This window comes from Malania oleifera, chromosome 10 (assembly GCF_029873635.1).
Source record: "Malania oleifera isolate guangnan ecotype guangnan chromosome 10, ASM2987363v1, whole genome shotgun sequence".
Taxonomy (NCBI): Eukaryota; Viridiplantae; Streptophyta; class Magnoliopsida; order Santalales; family Ximeniaceae; genus Malania; species Malania oleifera.
The window spans coordinates 70,475,904-70,494,085 of record NC_080426.1 but is presented as its reverse complement, the minus strand read 5'-3'; the positions used below and the strand labels follow the sequence as shown (position 1 = coordinate 70,494,085).

Below are 18,182 nucleotides of genomic sequence, written 5' to 3'. Positions count from 1 at the left end.
CGCCTATCCTCACTGCACAATGGTGTTATTTCCTATTTTTTATCACTAGTGGGGATAACTTCTCTTGAGGTTTTCATTTTCATAGGTCTTTTACTGATAGGGAGGTAGTAGCAGAACTCTAATAGGAAGGAGACACAGTTGTTGACTCAAGATTCATGAAGAGATTCTTCGTTTAAATCTTTCTTTGAGCATTTGATTCAGGAAAACATGACCTTATGCACTTCATTGTCATATTTAGAAGACCAAAGTTCCCTCAAAGATTAAGGCTTTTATTTGGTTTGTTGTTCTCAATAAAGTTAACTACAAGTCTGTACAATACGTTGCAGCGGATAGGCCTTCCAAGGTTTTATCTTCAAATCTGTGCACTCTTTATTTTGACAGCTCATAATATGTTTCTCATCTCTTTTTGGATTGTTCTTTTTCATGGAGTGGACTAAGTAGTTTGGCATTTTGGAGAGAGTTGGGGCTTGCCTAGATTCAGAGGGGGATTTGTTGGCTTTTCCTTTCACAGGTTTTTGGTAGCAGTAGAGATGGTTTGGCTTTGTGGAGATGTGGGGCTTTTTCTATTTTGTGGGGTACTTGGTTGGAGTAGAATGCACGTATCTTTATGGGGAAGAATATGCCTTGACCTTGATTTGGGATAGGATTCCATATTTGGTCTCATTATGGGTTTTTGCAACAAAGCGCTTTAAGGGGGTGTGTTTTTTGGATTTACAGCATGACTAGATGGCTGAGTTGTCTCAATTGTAATTTTCACTTTTTTTCCCCTTATCTTTTTAGAAGGATTCTTATGCTCCTTGTTTTATAGTTTTTCATCCTCAATGATGTATATTCTTTTCCTATCCAAAAAAAAAATCATAAAAATGAAGCAAATTAAAAGGCTAATTGAACACATACACACTTTTGTCCTCAAATGAACTAACAATAAATAATACTAGAGTAATTAAAATGCAAAAGAACACAAATTAAAAGATTTTATAATGAAATTTAAAATTAATTATTTTATTTTGCATAATTTTTTTATTTTTAAACTCACTGTTCAGTACTCCAAGAACAATCATACTGTATATGAAGGTTTATAAAATGGAGAAAACATTTTCAGGATAATTTTTTTATTATTTTTTCAAAATTATCAAACTATAGAGATTTTTATTTTATCTTTAATTCATGTGGAAACCAGCAAAAGAGGCATAACATGAGATATTTTGAAACCTATGCCAACCAATTTAAGAAAAATTAATTCTAAGACCAAACACGATCTCAAAAAACTGCACCCTAGATAAACTGTTAAAGCATTCATAAATTTTTCCATACCATATTTCACAGACTCATGTCATCAACAAACCATAAATGTGATGAGGAAAAAAAAAAATAAGAAGAAGGAAGTCATGCCTACCAACACTTACAACCCTTCCAAAAAACCAAAAGCATCACTCCCTGCTAACATTCTGCTCAAAACATCAACAACTGAAGTAACCATAGAGGGGGACAAAAGGATCAACCTCATACAGACCCCTTGACACTGAAAACCAAGCTTTAGGCTGGCCGTTAAGCACTGCAATTAGAAGAACAAAAACACCCCTAATCCACTTCCTCTAGCTAGAGCCAAATCCCTTCTTATCCAACAGACCCTTTCTAAAAATCTTCAACTTCCTCCACCATACCATTCATACACGCCTCTATAAGTATAGCCTAAAAACAATCGCCTTCCCTGCTTTACATTTTCAATAAGATCAATGGCAACAGCTGCATCAACAACTCATGTACCTCCAATAATAGCTGCCTGAGATGGAGAACTTGTAGAACACAAAACAATAAATTACCTCCAGGACAAAACAATAGAACCACAAGGTCTAGATGCTCTTTCACTCTTTGCCTGAAAATTGCATTCCTAACCTCCACAATTGTAAAAGGTCTCTCTAACCACCAACTTTGCTCCTTGGGTATACCAGATTCCAATCTAGTACAAGCAAGGCACCAACTTTGCTCCTTGGGAAGCTATTCTTACAGTGGATAATTTGAGGAGGGTTTTGATTGGAATATGGAGAAATATTGGTCACAGATCCCTTCACAGTACACTGACAACAGAATTGCATATACTGGCATGGCAGATTTTTGGTGTGAAGAGGCTGATGCATGGATTGGTTACACTACTCTTGGGATCATATTCAAATACAATTTAATTCAATTCAATTCAATTAGAAATCCAATAATGCAATTTGGAATGGATAGAATTAATTTCTTTTGCTAGGTATGCAAATGGGAAAAAAAAGAAAAAAATTTCACATTTTTCCTAATCATCCTTTATCTAAAATAGCATTTAATGGAGGATTTATAAGTTGGGAGCAATAACAAATTTTCATTCTCAATTCTCGCACTTCTCACCAAATCCAACCTTTTTTTTTTTTTTTCAAATTTGTGACTGACAAAATATACCTTTTTTAGAATTGTGATCCAGCTAACTGTTTCTTTGCATTGCAAGCAATGGCTTAAGGATATACTTCTTAGTTGGGCAGCAGGAGGGACAGAAAGAGGCAGGGTAAGGCTGGCTTGTTTACATCCCGTTCTGTTTGAAGTAGTGTACCTGGCAGGAAAGAAACAACTGGGCCTTCTGATAGCACAGAAGTTTCAATTTGCAGTCTTAAAAGTTTGAAGCAGTTATTTATACATACGTACGCACGATAAAAAACTGTGCACTAAAAAAGAGAAAAAAAAAAAACACACGCGCGCACGCGTGCGCACATACATGTACACACTTATGATTTGCGGATGGACTATGGAGTTCTAGTTGGATTCTTTTTGTTAACACACAGACGTTCTCTTGATTGTAGATGGAGTTGTGGGTTTTTTTTGTCCATAGTTTTGTTTGCACTGTATGCATTGTATGTACTTAGGCTGCACTCCTCTTTTTTTTTGTATGCTTTTTGAATAAATTCTGTTTTCTTAAAATAAAATAAAAAATATGAAATTAAGAACAAGACACATAGGGGAGTAAAGCAACATTCAGAATCAGTTAATAAAGAAATATATGCTTGAAAGCAACAAAATTTCCCATATGCCACAGATAACTCTTCCAAATAATGTTATTTATCCAAAAAAAAACCCTCTATGATAAACACAAAAACTCGTGCACAGAGTCAATACTTAGCTGACCTAAGCTTTACTGTTCCTATAGAAAATTCATATTGTTTTGGTTCAATAGAAATAGCTAACTTTTTTTGTTCTAGAAGCAAAAGTTCAACCAATTTCAACTAAAATTCATACCTGGAGGAAATGCAAGACCAGAAAAGCAGTACTTCAAATAAACAAGCATTCTGTACCTGTTCCAAGAATCATAACATTATGTGTTGCAATAGAATTTAATTATATTACGTAAACATGTGTCACAAAATACTATATATTAGAATGCTCCTCACAACAGTCTCCCCATAAAGAACATGGCAATAACATCTCATGAAAGAAAAAAACAATTAGGAGGGAGAGAACCAACCAAAAGCTGATCCATTTGTACTACAAGTTCCACCCAGAAAAGGATAAATTTATTTCTCCTTTTTTAATCTTTATTGTAAATTGTGCCACCTTAATCAAGAAATCTCTTCAAAATCAAGAAATACCACATTTTGACAAACTTCTCAAAATTTGAATGCTCTGATTATGCAGAGAAATCATTTAAACAAGCATAAACCTAGCTGACTCAAGATTTTTCCAGCGTGCCATCTGCTCATAAACATCTAACTCAGCTCGTGCATTAAAGTCTAGTGTGCTTAGCTCAACTACTGCTCAGATTGGCTTGTTCCAAGTTTCTAACAAGCTTATTAGCAGCCATGCACCTCTTTTCAAATACCCAATATATACAAGATGCTGCAAATTGCGAAATTCATAGGTGTTAATATAAGCACATGCATGGCAGGGAGAATAGTTGATTCTCCCTGCATTTGCACCAATATCAAGAATTCATAACCTCTGCTATCCTGTCAACCATGCTGTAAAAAACAGCTCATAACCCATGTTTCAATTAACAAAATGGCTGATATCAGCATGCTTGGCAGTCCCAAGGGAAAAAAAAAAAGGCATCCCGGTGCACAAAGCTCCCACATATGCAAAGGGTGTGGGATAGGGGCAGACCACAATGGGTCTATAGAAAATTACTTCCTAATATGATGTTCAATTCCTAACATTAACTTTAATATTTCTAGTAAAAATTTGTAAATTATTGAGCCTTAACATAAATAATTATTCTCCTTACAAATGTGCATATGAAACTCTTGCGGATGGGATACTCTCCTCTCTTAAATTCTTATCCTTAACATAAATAATTATTCTCCTTAGCAAAGTGCATATAACACTATCGCGAATGGGACTCTCTCTCTCTCTCTCTCTTGAAACAATTCTCTCTCGCTCGAAACAATTCTCTCTTCCACATGTGCATATGGTGCTCTGGAGTCTTTTCTATAGGCTATGTTGAATCAAGTGATACAGATCAAAGGAAAATCCTTTGATTTGCATTTGGACAAGGTCAGGGGGGAACTCCTCTTTGCTCGTGGTAGAGAATAATGCCGTTTGAAACAGGTGGGTTAGGTTTTATAAATAGGCTGCATCCTGGTTTGCTGATGGGTTGTTGGTTTTCAGTCAGAAGTATTCGTAAGGGTATCAAACAATACTGGCAGTCATTCAAGTGGACAAAGGTGGGAAAGCTTTTGGAGTTAGGATTCGGGTGGAAAGGCAAGAAATTTTCAAGAGCTAAAGGTGGCAAAGCTTCACAATTAATTTCTGTGAGTTAGTTAAAGAATTTCAGATGGGCTTTGGAGGTGTAGTTGCATTTGTTCCTTCACATCCCAGATCATGGAGTCAGGTGGTAACGGAAAGCAAAAAAGGCAAGGCAAGGCAAGGGTCGCAATAGTCAAGATAATTATGTTGGTCGGAAGAGAAGAGTGATGCTGTCAGTGTGGAGGTACGCTACAGTTGAAGGATTCTGGGCATTCGCATATTGCAAACCATTCGAAAAATATATTAACCAGAATGAGCAAGAAGCTAGGGCTCCAGAGGAAGGGGGGGTTGCATTTCTCTCAGAGGCAACTAGGGTTGCATTCAGCGAGGAGATTACAGAGAGAAGTGGGACGGGTGGTATATTTCTCATTTTGGACCAGGCCCAAATATTTGAAAAATGAGGTACGTCTTTTTGGTCTAAACTGGACCATCTATTTGAGCAGGCCCAATCTTTAGGTAAGTCTGATTTGGGCTTTAATGAGGAGTCCAAGTGAGGATTTCATCTTTTGGGCTCCACGCTGAAACATAGTGGTAGTTAGGTTTATGGTCCAGGAAATGGGGACCCAGGTACTTTCTTGCTGGAGCCCAATAATGGGAAGGCCCAAACTACTGTTCCTAGAACTCAGGAAATGAGCAATGGGAAGGACTCTATACCCTTTGATAATGAAGTCCATTCCCAGTTTCCAGCTCTCCAAGCTATGAAAGCTGAACAAGCTTTGGAACAAGCCCAAAATCAGTTTAGTGTCAAAATAAGTTCATGGTGTTAAAAATGCAACTAGTCTCAAAGAGGGTTTAAAAGGTGCGCTGGAAAGGAGTAAGAAATTAGAAGCTGCCTTAGGGGGTAATTCTGATGTTTTTCATCCTATTTTTGTCAGATTTGAGGGAAACAAGGTTCATGCTCATCGAAAGGCAGCCTGTGGAAGGTGTTTGAAGATAAGAGAAAATTCTTAAGTGTCAATGGCGAAGCCATTAAAAAGAGACTCTAAAGAAGAGCTAGTACAGTGGAAGACTCTCATGCAAGGAAGGAGGTTGTGTGTAGCAATGGTGGAAGAAAAGAAAAGGAGGTAAAAAATTGGGGGGATTTTTCAGATTCAGAAAGTTATGAATGTATCTTACCCTTGCGATGAAATAGGGTATTTATAAAATTTGGGTATGTATCTTATCCTTGTGATGGAATAGGGGATTTACATTATGTTCGTTCTCCCCCATTGGAAGGTTTGGAGGGTGTATCAATTTTTGATAACGATGGTTTGGTTAACAATTTAGAGTGTAGGAATGGAATTTTGCCTACACCAATGGAGGAAATTCTAAGGAGGAGTTAGCAGCTCAAGATCTTTTAGATAAAATGGATTTAAAGTTGACTAATATTGGAGGAAATGAAGTGTGCTTGGATGAGGGCAAAAGTTGAAAGATGAAGTGTCAAAGGGAATAAGCAAATTTGAAGAGCTTGGCAAATTATGATGGAAAGGGTTTGAAATTGGGTTTCCTTGGTTAATATTGCCTAGTTTTATTTTGTGATCTTGTTTTTTTTTTTCTTTTCTATATTTATTTATTTATTTCTGTTGTTAACCGGTGGACTCCTTATCCCTGCACATTGTACCTTCCGTTTCTTCCATCTATATAGCTTCTTTTGTTATCAAAAATTATTATTATTATTATTATTATTATCGAAATAAATATGATGAAATATTCCTCTCTGAATGAGTTTGCTTTTCTTTCTTTTTTTCCTTTTTTTTTTGGGGGGGGTGGGGGGGTGTTGTTGGTGTGGGGGAGGTATGGGGACATCACTTGTAGAGTCAATCAATCACCAACATTAAGGAAAAAACTAAAGTGAGTAAAACACAAGACTTGGCCAAAATAACTTAGAATTCAACCATATAACAAAAGTATCATACCCAAGAGGAGCAGCACTTTCCCTTTCGCTATTGCATAAAACAGTCAATAGCTCCTCTAAAGGTGCCCTGAAATCATCTAAACCTCTATTGAAAAGATACACCAGAGCACCATAAAGCCCATGCTCTCGACATAACTTGACAACCTATGAGGCAAATCAAAGTAAATAACCAGTTACGATGAAGAGGAATAAAAGGAACTAGGTAACCACAAAACACTAAAGAATACGATTCAGTAATTTGTATAAATCAGTACAACAACAACATGATCCACATAAATCTCAGAACTACAAAAGCCACCTGATTGAAATCCAAAGAAGAAATGTCCATATGAAGAACACATTGCTCAACTCGCTGCAACCAACCTTTGCTGCTATAATGCTCCACCAATGCTTGCATAATCTTTGAAAAAGAATGAAAGAAATGTTAATAGCTTACACCTAAGGAAACAATGAGGCCAACACTTTAACATTAAGCAATACCTCAGGAGGGAGTGAACCAAGCATGTCCTTCAATATATATGGCTCCAAAAGCTCCAAAAATGTGTCTTCGGAAAAAAGAGAAATTCCAGTGAAGACAAAATTCAATAAAAGACAATATGAAACACCATTAGTCCACTACACAGCCTACCTGTGTTGCCCTATAAAATGTCAACATTGATGTAAACAAAACTAGCTGTGGAGAATGCACAAAGATAATTTTCTATTTTTGAGTTTTAAAATATTAATTTATTATTGTTTTTACTGTTATTCCCTTTTACTTAGTAGAGAAAATAAGTAGTTAAGGGAGTATTTAAGGAGCTTGAGTAAAGAAACCAAATGAAAACATCAAAACGGGGATCCCATTCATAACAGTAGAGATGCAAAAGGAAGTATTAGAGAAAGAAAGAGTACAACAAAGAAAATAAAATAAAAACAAGGAGAACAAGATATCCTCCCGTACAAAAGGAAAACAACTGGAGAAAAAAGAAAACAATTACAAGAAAACTCTAATAAATAAAGCCAACCAATTTAGCATTCCTGCTGTAATTCTTCTACACTCTAGAAGACTTCTAGAGATACATGTCAAAAGAAGCTATTTTTCAAACACCAAAGCACGCAAGAAGCACCAATCTGCTCCAAAGTAAGTAAAATTGAGGTGGCCACACTCTTGAAAGTTCTAGAGTTTCTCTCCAACCAAATCCATCAAATAATATCCAGGATGGAGACTGCCACAAATCTTCCCCCTCTTTCCCCTTAACAAAGCCCCTAAACATAATAGCATAGAAATCCTCCAAAAAAAAGGGCATGCACAATTTTTGCCACAAATACCAAACAAATTATTCCAAAGAACCCAAGTGAAGGGGCAATGTAAAGACAAATGTTAGCAATTCTCTCAACTCATAAAGCAAAGGACATTTCTCAATGACTGCGAGCCTTAATCTTTGAAAAAAATTTAGCTTTCTAAATTAAAGAATAAAGAGCAAAATAACTAACATTAGGATCATGAATTAAATGAGAAAAGAAAGACTTGCAATAATATATTCCCCAGAAGAATCTAAACTCCAAAATCTTTTATCACCTTGACTTGGCATAAAAAGAACCAAGCACATTAAATTAAGAAAAAATAGGAATTCCAGGAAGAGTAGATAACCAAAAGAGATGAGAATATACAGAAGCCAAAGGACATTCCCAATCCAATGATCTTCCCAAAAAGGGATTCTCTCCCCATTACCCACTTCATACTGAACCAATGTTAGCAAGAATGTGGAACGTTCTGGTTCATGGAACGCGAACGGGATCATGTGACGATACATGCTCTAAAATGTCAAACCTTACAGCTTCAATAAATATATTGGTGAAAAAAATGTAACGGAACTTGCACATTTTGCAGATGACATTGCGTGTTTCTAAATGCAGACGAGATTTACTATTGTGGAATAAATTAATAAAGATAGAAATAGACTTCGTATGTGAATGATGTGATGATTCACGATTTCGAGCTAATAAAAAATTGTGTAATGTGAAAAACATTGAATTAAAACTTTCGGGTTAATGGATTTAGAATTCTGGAACGAAAATGTACCACATTTTGATACGTTGGTACCAAAAAGTGGTTTTCTAGGGTGTTAGCATTTTCAGTTAACTATGTGCCTACCATTAGGTTAAGCGAGAATGATACATCTAAGGCACAAATTTCAAAGGACACAAATAAGTAATACTAACTCCAAAATTAGCATCCAACCCATTTTGTCAACAGTCCAAATTCACTACAAATCACCTTATGCAAAAGAGAACTAGGTTCTATTAAAACAACTCCCCCACCAAAGAAAATGTCCTTTTTAGGCACCAAATTACCTAAACCCAATCCAACCCCAACCCCACCCCCACCCCCACCCCCCCTCCTTTAGACCTACTTACGAACACCCACCCCACAAGAAGATCTTTATCCTACTCGCCTACTCCTGACCAAGTCACTCTAACTCAAATTATGAAAAGGGGCAATAACACAAGGAAAGAAGAAATACAAGCATGGATAAGAGTAATATGACCCCTTAAAGTGAAGAAAGCTAATTTCCACCCATCCAACCTCTTAGCAACTCTCTCAAAGATTGGATCTCAAAACAAATCTAGAGTGGGATAACCACACAAGAAAAAAAGCCAACTCAGAACACCACATTCTACTAACTTAGTAAAAGAACTTAAAAAATGCCTATACTCACAGCCCCACTCTTAAAGAAGTTTATTCTTAACTTGACACCTTCTCAAATACCTACAAAATTATTAGCATATTAAAGAAATTGTTTGTATCCTTAGAATGAAAGAAAATGGTATCATGTGCAAACTAAGATGCAACATGGACAAAAATTCTTATTTCCCTCCTTAATTCCTCCACCAACCTCTATAAACACCTCATCAATCATGCTACTCATAACTCGAATTTTTTTATCAATAAGAAAAGTATATATTAAAAAGGCATCAAGGGGATACCAAACCGAAGTACAAGAAATCAACCATCCTATGGGGTGTCACAAAAAATAAAAATTACATTAACTCATTTGCTACTCACAACTCAATGCATTTTCCAAAATAGTAAAGAAGGAAAAGGGGATAGAGGGTCATCCAATCTAAGACTTTAGAAGCTCAAAACCAAGACTTAGCTTCCCATTCACTAAGATTGAAAAAAACATAAATGAGAGACCCCCACAAATCCATTTCCTCCATCTCACCCCAAACCCTTTTTGTCCACAACTCTATCCAAGAAACCCCAACTAACCCAATCATAAGCTTTTTCGAATCCTATTTCTAAACTATAACTCTCTTTTTTCTTCTAACCACAACCTCAACCTCCTCATTCAATGGCAATGCTGCATCTAACTTCTGTCTATATCACCAATGAAATCACTCTGATTGTGCAACATGGTATCAAAAAGAATGCAGCCAATCTGTTAGAAAGAGATACGACTTTTGTCAACATCTTATAAACACTTGTCACCACCAACTGGTCTAAAGGCATCAGGGTAATAAAAATTGAGTTAATGCAGCTACATACCACCTTTTAAAAAAATAAATAAATTAATTAAATCACAAGTTACTCTAAAAACTTCATCCTTCAAAAAATCTTAAAAGTCCAGAAAGGGGGGGTCCCATTGTAAACCCATCTAAGCCTGAAATGCATAGAAGCATGTGAAAATTATCTGACATCTTTGTGACAATGTGTTTGACATGGATCTATAAGGTTAAGGTTTAATAAATTGAAGTTACTTGAGCTTAAGGTTTTAGTTTTATTGTTGAGCACCAACATGTAAGCAAATTACAGCTTATTTACCTTTCATGGCATATCAAATCTGGATCCCCTCTAGTTGACTGCAACTCAGGAAAGGGACTAGTAGGAGGCTACTGGCACAATGAGATTCTAAATTCAGACAAGCAACTGTCAGGCGTTGCCATTAGTGTGTTCGCCTGGTCATTTGACACAAGGACACAAAAAGCAGCACTCTGAGCAGGGAGTGGCCCATGGAAAGGCTCTCTATGCAAGTAGGTGAAGAGTATCCAAACCCAGATGCAGTTGAACAAGGGAAAAGGATGTTGGCTGGATCGTAACATATAAAATAAATTAATAAATAAACTGAGTAGGGGAAACACTTCAACAAGGTGATTAGTGAAGCTGTTAAAAGCAGAGTTAAGCACATGGAAAATTGCCCCACGTCAGTACTGAGCATGCTTGACATAGGTATATAAGGTTAAGGTTAAATAAGTTTAAATAAATTGAGCTTAAGGTTTTAGTTCAGGTGTTGAGCACTTCTGGGGCAGCACGTTATGGCACATTCAGCACTTCCCCAGTGCAAGACTAGTCAAAAACTCAAATTTCAGAAATTTCTATTTTAATCTTGTAACTGGAAGCTTCTGCTATCAAAATATCTATATATTCTTTCAATTTAGTAGAAAACAACTTTTGAAAAAATTAGCAATTTGTGCTCCATAAATGTTAGGTGGAAAAGAGGGAAAAGAGAGGGAAAGGAAAAGGTAAAAAGCAGAGGTAAAGGAAGGAAGAGAAGCATACTTTCAATCTTCTTGTTTGAATGAAGAAAAATGGAAGCAAGGATGGTCATCAGTCAATGAGTGTCGAGTTTCGTTCATATATTTTTCTCCCACTTTTACAGGGATTGATCTTCATGGGAGAGGAGAAGTCCTTTTCCCTCCACTTTCCTTTCTTCCTTAGTTTTATTCCATACTAAACAAAGAACAAAGAACTTTCACCCACTTTTCTTTCCTCACTCTCTCACTCCTCTTTCTCGCCTACTAACCACAATGTAAAGGAATATATGCGTGGGGCATAGACTTCATTCTTATTCACTTTTTCTTGTCAATGTTCAGGACTTTCCAATGCACTATATTCAGCTTTTTCTAATCCACTTAGATCACCTTTGGTACTCATCCTTTAATTTTTCATTCCTAAACACTCTTCTCAAAAACCTTGGTCCTTTTCCTACTATATAAAGCCTTTAGCTGTACAATCGAACCCTCAAATAGCTGCTGCCCTAAATTTAGCAAAAAGGACTCAGCAACCTATATCCTTAAAATCTAGTTCTATATAAAATCTCTTTGACTCATTATCAAGTTACCTGCTCTGCTCTACCTAATAAACTTTGAATCCACCAGTTAATCTCAACCTTATCCCTACAAAATTACTCAAGTGTGGACAGCATTGTTCTTAAGCCTGTATAACTGTCAGATTTGGGAATAAAGATTTCAATGAGAAAAACATACCCACTAAGGCTATGCCTATTCAAATGAATAAAGAATTATTAGAATATTGCAAAAAAGAAATTCAAACATTATTAGGAAAAGGATTAATATGCAAGAGTAAATCTCCTTTGAGTTAATAGTGAAATTACAAGCACAAAATATTGTAGCTAGAATGACTGCGAAGGATGATGGACCATGATGTCAAGTACAATGATTAAGAAGGTTGTCCAATCACAAGCAAAATGAAATTTGAATATTTCTACTTTTTTCTTAAGTGAAATGACAACCAGATTGGTTTTGCCTGCTTACATTGCATCAACATCCAATTTTAATAGGTGCAATTACCCTGCATCATAATATGACACTGATACTGTAGCTACTTGCATTCACTAAGTATCAGCCAAAATATTTAAATTTGAAGTCATTATTTAGCATGGAGTTTTTTGGAAATATTCAATGCTGAACACAAGGTGTGAGAATACCTCTATGGTTAACAGCCACAAATTTGGAGAAAATTTCATCAAAGAGGATGTCAGTCCTCTTGATATGCACACAGAATTCAACAGCAACACCCCCAACACGGGTGAATTGTTCCTTTATCTCACAGTGCACTGAACTACTACTCTTTGGGTCATCCAGTTGTTCCATTTTTCCCATTTGGTTGCAAAAAGCCACTGAAATGTAAGAAAACACTTCATCTACATAAGACAAAAGCAACTCTACCAGGTAGGGCATTATTGCCTCGTGTACAGCATCCAGAGTTCTTGGAAGGTCAATAACACCATGGGCTTGGCCATCATATATTGTCATGGCCATGCTCAAAGCACCCATCCAGTCACCGGCTTTTCGCAAAACCTGAATCCGCTCCTTCCATGGAAGAAGGCGGGAAACAATAAGACGTGTAGGCCCAAGTAAATATATAGAAGCTCCTCTTACAGCTACAGAATTGTGATAGGCCTTCTCTGGGTTTCCAAAGATATTGAGAAAGTTGGTATGATAAGCAGCCAGATCATCTCTCCCAGATCCATCTACAGTAAAACTTGTTTGGTGAATCATGGTTCCATCTTTTGCAAACAAACAGAGGTGTCCTGCCAATGTGAGAACCACCAACATCTGGGCAAGTGTAAGACTTCATTATCTTAGCTAAATCCAAATAAAAAAGCAATATTTGAGAATTGGGTAAGTCCAAAAGTCCCACATCGAGTGTACACATGAGTGCAAGTCTGGATAGGATTATCTTAGCTATTTTAGGGATTGTTTGGTATCAATGTCAAAATTTATGAAAATGAAAACCAAAAACGAAAAATAAAAACCAAAAATTAGCAACCTATTTGGTCAACATTTCTAAAACTAAAATAAATTAAATTTTGACCGAACAAATGCTCATTTTTATAAAATAAATTAAATTTTAACTGCCCAAATGCTCATTTTCATCCTTGAATCAAATAACAATTGAAAAGTAGTAAAAATATTTTTTTAAATGCCTTCATTATTTTTAAAAATTTTTTTCAAAATTTTATAGATATTTTTATTTTAATCAAAGAGGAGCCTCGGCTCAGCAGTACAGTTGTCGCCATGTTGCCCAGAGGTCACAGGTTTGAGGCGTGAAAATGGTCTCCTGCAAAAAATGCAAGGTAAAGTAGTGTACTATAGACCCACCAAGGTCCACCCCTTCCCTGGACCCTGCATACACAACAGCTTTGTGCACTAAGCTGCCCTTTTTATTTTTATTTTTAATTTATAAAATTAATATTTAATCCACAAAAGTTAATTTTTGATATTAAAGTATTCTTCCAGCTGGTTGTCAAAACATCAGACATGAGAAAACCATAAAATTTGATTTTCAGCTTTTCTTTCAAAAACAGCTAAAATCTAACAAAAGAAACAGAAAGGTGATAACATAAACAAACACGTTTTCATAATCTATTTCTTCACTATATAGAAATGAAAACAGAAAACATAAATAATACCAAAAACCCATAAAAAAACACCATTTCTGCTGTGAAGTTGGTCAGCTCGGTTAAGAGGTAAATTCCAGCCCCACATCAAGTCTGTTTGGGCTAATTTGTTTGGACCCTTAAAGCATCCACATATTCCTCGTACAGTTCGCACTTTTTGGAATGTTTATGTGTACATTTTAACTGGATTATCTTGGCTTTTTCACAGAAAGTATAATCACTCCATTATTAATTTGTATGCAAAATGGGAAATGTAAAATGAAAAATCCACACGATGGAAAATGGAAACCACCATTACTTAGGCATGAAGAAAATTCACAAAACGATCTTAAAAAAAAAAAATTTAAATAAAAATAAAAAATATAACCAAATGCCAAAATAATATAATTTGGGTATGACAAATTGAATAATGGGGGGTGAGGCTGTAATTTTTCTCTCGATTCTGGTTTTATTGGTCCTCCTTCAATTCGTCCAAGCTTCAGGAAATGTGCAAGGATTCAAAAAACACACATACCTGATCATCCAGCCATGCTACAGCAATGGCCGTACTCTCAAGGGTCCATTTCCCATATATTTTCAGCTCTGATTTGACCAACTTTGCGACCTGAACTTTGCGATCCCATGCTATTGCAAGCAATGAAACTTTTTCTGATGGTTCTACATGAGTATTCTCTGCAACAAAATATAGTCTTATAAACCTATCAACATGACTTTCAATTGATTCTGTTGATACATACCAGTGGAAGAACCACGAGCTTGCAACACACATTTCCAAGCAGTGTATGGCATGGAACCTTCTCGAACCCCATCCGGTTTAGAAATTTGTGCATAGACTTCCAAAGTTGGGGTAAGCCTAACCTGTTACAAAGACAAGTGGCTCTAACACATTGTGAAGGGGGAAAAAGCTCTATGTAGATGTAAACATCAATTAACAAGACAAAGGTTACTGGGAATTTTTAAAATAACTGAAGGACTTCATACCACCAGTGCAGTTTGATGGGTGACAAATATGACCACACCTTCTTCAACCAAAGGAGAGCCTTCACTGAAGAGTTTCCAACCAGTATCTCCTCCAACAACACCTCCCATCATGCTACCAAGACTACTTGTTGACACTGTAGTGTTTCCCTGGGATGACATCAAACCACCTCCAGAAAACTCATCAAAAAGAAGTGGTGAGGCAGATAGTACTATACCCGTTCTTTGGCCATCAAGAAGACACTGTCCAATTCAATAAACGCATGGACATTAATTTGGTGAGGAAAACGCAACTTACTATCGAAGTATTTTTAGAATTAGCCAAACAATAAATGCTCCTGACAGTCATCTTTATTTTCAAACAACAAAAAGGACATTACCTGTGTTTTATTAGAAAACCTATTAAGCAAGGGAACCACAGAGAATGCATGCAACAGAACTAGACCCTTACTGTCACCAGTAACAGCTTTGAATTGACGAGTGACTTGAGAATCCTGTCCCAGAAACAATGTATGCACTACTGGTGCTGAATGCTCTCCAGTAATGACCTTCGCTGCTGTTGTGCGCTGTATGTCCCAGACTGTAATATGACCATCACCATATCCAGCTAAAAGCAAGTCCCCTTGCTGATTGAAGCACAGCGAAGTTACTGGGGAATGAGACTGATCCCCTTGCAAACCAAGCACGAACATCTGAAATATAATAACTACAATTCAACATATAAAATTTAAATACGTTTGCCTGAATAAAAACAGTAACCTGCAAAATGAAACATGAAAATACAGTGCCACTGGACATAAATATTACATAAAAATATTTTGAATACATACTAACATAAAAAGTACATGATCAAATATTTTGAATGCATAATATGACCTCATAAAAAAAAAAAAATTTCTTTGTAATGCTTAATTTTTTGCAAAAGATACAGCATTTAAAGCTGGCATCCATCTAAACAAAGAGGCCAAAATCATAAAAAATACAAATGGTCAAAAAACTGTCTTATATATGACACAGCAATTATATTCCTTGAAATATTATAAACTTTCAACAGGAGTGATGAGAAATAATACAATGATATGTAAAATATTCTTAACTTCAAACTACAGTAACATGCAATCATATAAAGTTACAAATAATTATCAAGGATATCAAAGATCCAAACACATGAAAAAAATGTGAGGCAGGAAATATAAAAGCCACCTTTGAATCCATATTGTCAGCATTATGAGGAGAATATCTACTGGGAACAATAACAATGACCCCCTTTGACATCCCCACTGCAATAAAGTTGGGGTGAGCTGCCAGGACTTGTGGAGACCCATGATCACGCTTGAATGCCTGTGATGAAATGGTCCGTGTCATAGTGTTGTTGGCATCAATATCAAAGTATCCTAACACAGTTGAGCCCCTTCGAACACCTTCAAGCCTCATTGGCTGAGCAGCAGCACCCTCTTCCCAATGCAAACCAGTAGAAGCCTGTTTCTTTTCAAGTTCTTCAGCTAACTCAAGTGGCTTCATGGAAGGGCGCGTCTTCTTTCCCATCCTTTTACTATCCCTCTTGTTTTCCCATTGAACAAGAATGTCTTCAACAAGCTCCGTGACGGCATTTCTGGGACTGCTTTCATCTCCAGGAAGTCCCCCCTCTTCATAATTAGAGTGAGAAAGGACCTCAATTTTTCTGTCTTCGGACCTAGGGGAAGAAGTAGAGCCATTTTCAATGAAATTGTTGGCATCCAAACTAGTACAATTGCTGTCAGCCATAAAATCATTTTCCAGTGATGAAGATTGAGCATGCTGAATTTTAACATCCTTATGACCTGAAACTGCCGAATCCTCATCCCCATTCAAGTCTTCCTCGAGATTTATAGAAGAACTAAGCTGTGGTACAATATTTGAATTCGAAGTGGATAAAACTTCATGGGAATCATTAACATTTAATTCATCCACTGGTAATTCCAGTACTGCTGCCGCTGGCATAACTTTGACATGCAAACCTTGGCTGCCCTCAGTCATACTCTCAGCAAACTCATCTCCTTCCAATAACCTGCCACTATCATCTGCTCTCTCCATCCTTTGGATATCTATGGATTGAAAAGTTTCTGTTTTTTCATTTTCTTCTACAACCTCCTCATCTGGATGAGCAATGTCAAAACTAATACCATTTGACGCATCATTCGAGGGTCCTAATCCGTCCACATTGATAACGCTATCGGAAACAATCTCGGAATCATCACTAACCACGGAACCCAACTCTTCAGTATGCAAGACCTTCTGCAGAGTCCCACCACCCGCTCTCCTCGACTTAATGGCGACAGCATGAGGAGTCGGAATGGAACGCGAAGCTGCTGCGGCAGCAGCAAGCGCAGCTCCTGGCTTATTGGCATTCGATCTAACGCCACCGAACAACGGTGGCAACGGGCGACCAAATCTCTGGCCCAAATAAAAAGAATTACCCGAAGATTCGCCTGACTTTACCCGACTAAACGAACTAGTCTTCGACTGAAGAACAGAAATTTCATCAACATTCGAATTATTTGCAGAATTTAGGGTTCCTTCAACTCGAGAATCAGATACAAGTGTAGAGGTAGACACCGAGACGTCGTCGTCACGAGAAGGATTCTCTTCTTTGGGGAGGGAGTTTGATTTGACCTCCAAAACGACGTGATCCGAGGGGCGTTGATGGCGCAGGTAGGAATAATTCAGCGGGGTTGAGGAGGAGGAGGAGGAGGAGGAGGAAGAATCAGAATCATTGAGAATGTCGTCGACGGTTCTATGAGGAATACTGCTGAGGTCGTCGTCGTCGTCGTAGTCGTTATCGAGGGTGCTCCGAGACCGGAGAAAGGAGTCGAGATCGAGCTCCATGGGAGGCTTGCTAAGCATCTCTTTCATCTCCCAAGCCTAGTCGCTCCTGTCATGCTTGAGACTGATGCCGCCGGCGGGGAAGGACCACCATTCACCGCTCAAAAGCACTAGCTTAAACCCGTGCGAGGCACCGGAACCATGGATGATGCGTTAAAGTTTTAAAATTGCCTCTGTGCAGCTACAATTAGGGCCGTATCACTCTTTAAAATTAACGAAAATTACAAACGAAAATCAAAATTAAAAAATAAAAACTAAAAACTAAACATCAACAATAAGTTAATATTTGTTTAAAAAGATGTAAAAAATTAAATAGAAAAATAAATAAATAGGGACAAGACAGACGTGGTTTGGCTATTCCTACTCCATGGGCGGATGAAATCAAAATATCACTATCACGGGAGGAATTATAATATGATATGGAACCGGTCTTGTACAAGATATCTCTATCGACCTTATACAAGATATCTCTATCTCCTCTTTATCTCTCCTCTTCT

General features: G+C 37.0%; 1 protein-coding gene across 2 annotated transcripts in view; it reads right to left on the bottom strand.

Annotated features, from left to right (window-relative positions):
- LOC131166457 (uncharacterized) overlaps window positions 1–17,864 on the bottom strand; it is a 36,442-nt gene extending 18,578 nt beyond the window's left edge. The window contains exons 1-10 of one of the 2 annotated variants that reach the window (XM_058125047.1): window positions 16,027–17,864; window positions 15,204–15,515; window positions 14,827–15,066; window positions 14,583–14,703; window positions 14,360–14,517; window positions 12,370–13,000; window positions 7,142–7,206; window positions 6,960–7,061; window positions 6,663–6,805; window positions 3,265–3,320 (exon numbers count right to left, since the gene is read on the bottom strand). In XM_058125047.1, coding sequence (XP_057981030.1) covers window positions 3,265–3,320; window positions 6,663–6,805; window positions 6,960–7,061; window positions 7,142–7,206; window positions 12,370–13,000; window positions 14,360–14,517; window positions 14,583–14,703; window positions 14,827–15,066; window positions 15,204–15,515; window positions 16,027–17,715 — 3,517 coding nt within the window. In that variant the 5' untranslated portion in view covers window positions 17,716–17,864. The remainder of the gene's footprint in view (window positions 1–3,264; window positions 3,321–6,662; window positions 6,806–6,959; window positions 7,062–7,141; window positions 7,207–12,369; window positions 13,001–14,359; window positions 14,518–14,582; window positions 14,704–14,826; window positions 15,067–15,203; window positions 15,516–16,026) is intronic. The other variant, XM_058125048.1, reaches the window with a different exon arrangement.
- Window positions 17,865–18,182: the final 318 nt, after the last annotated feature.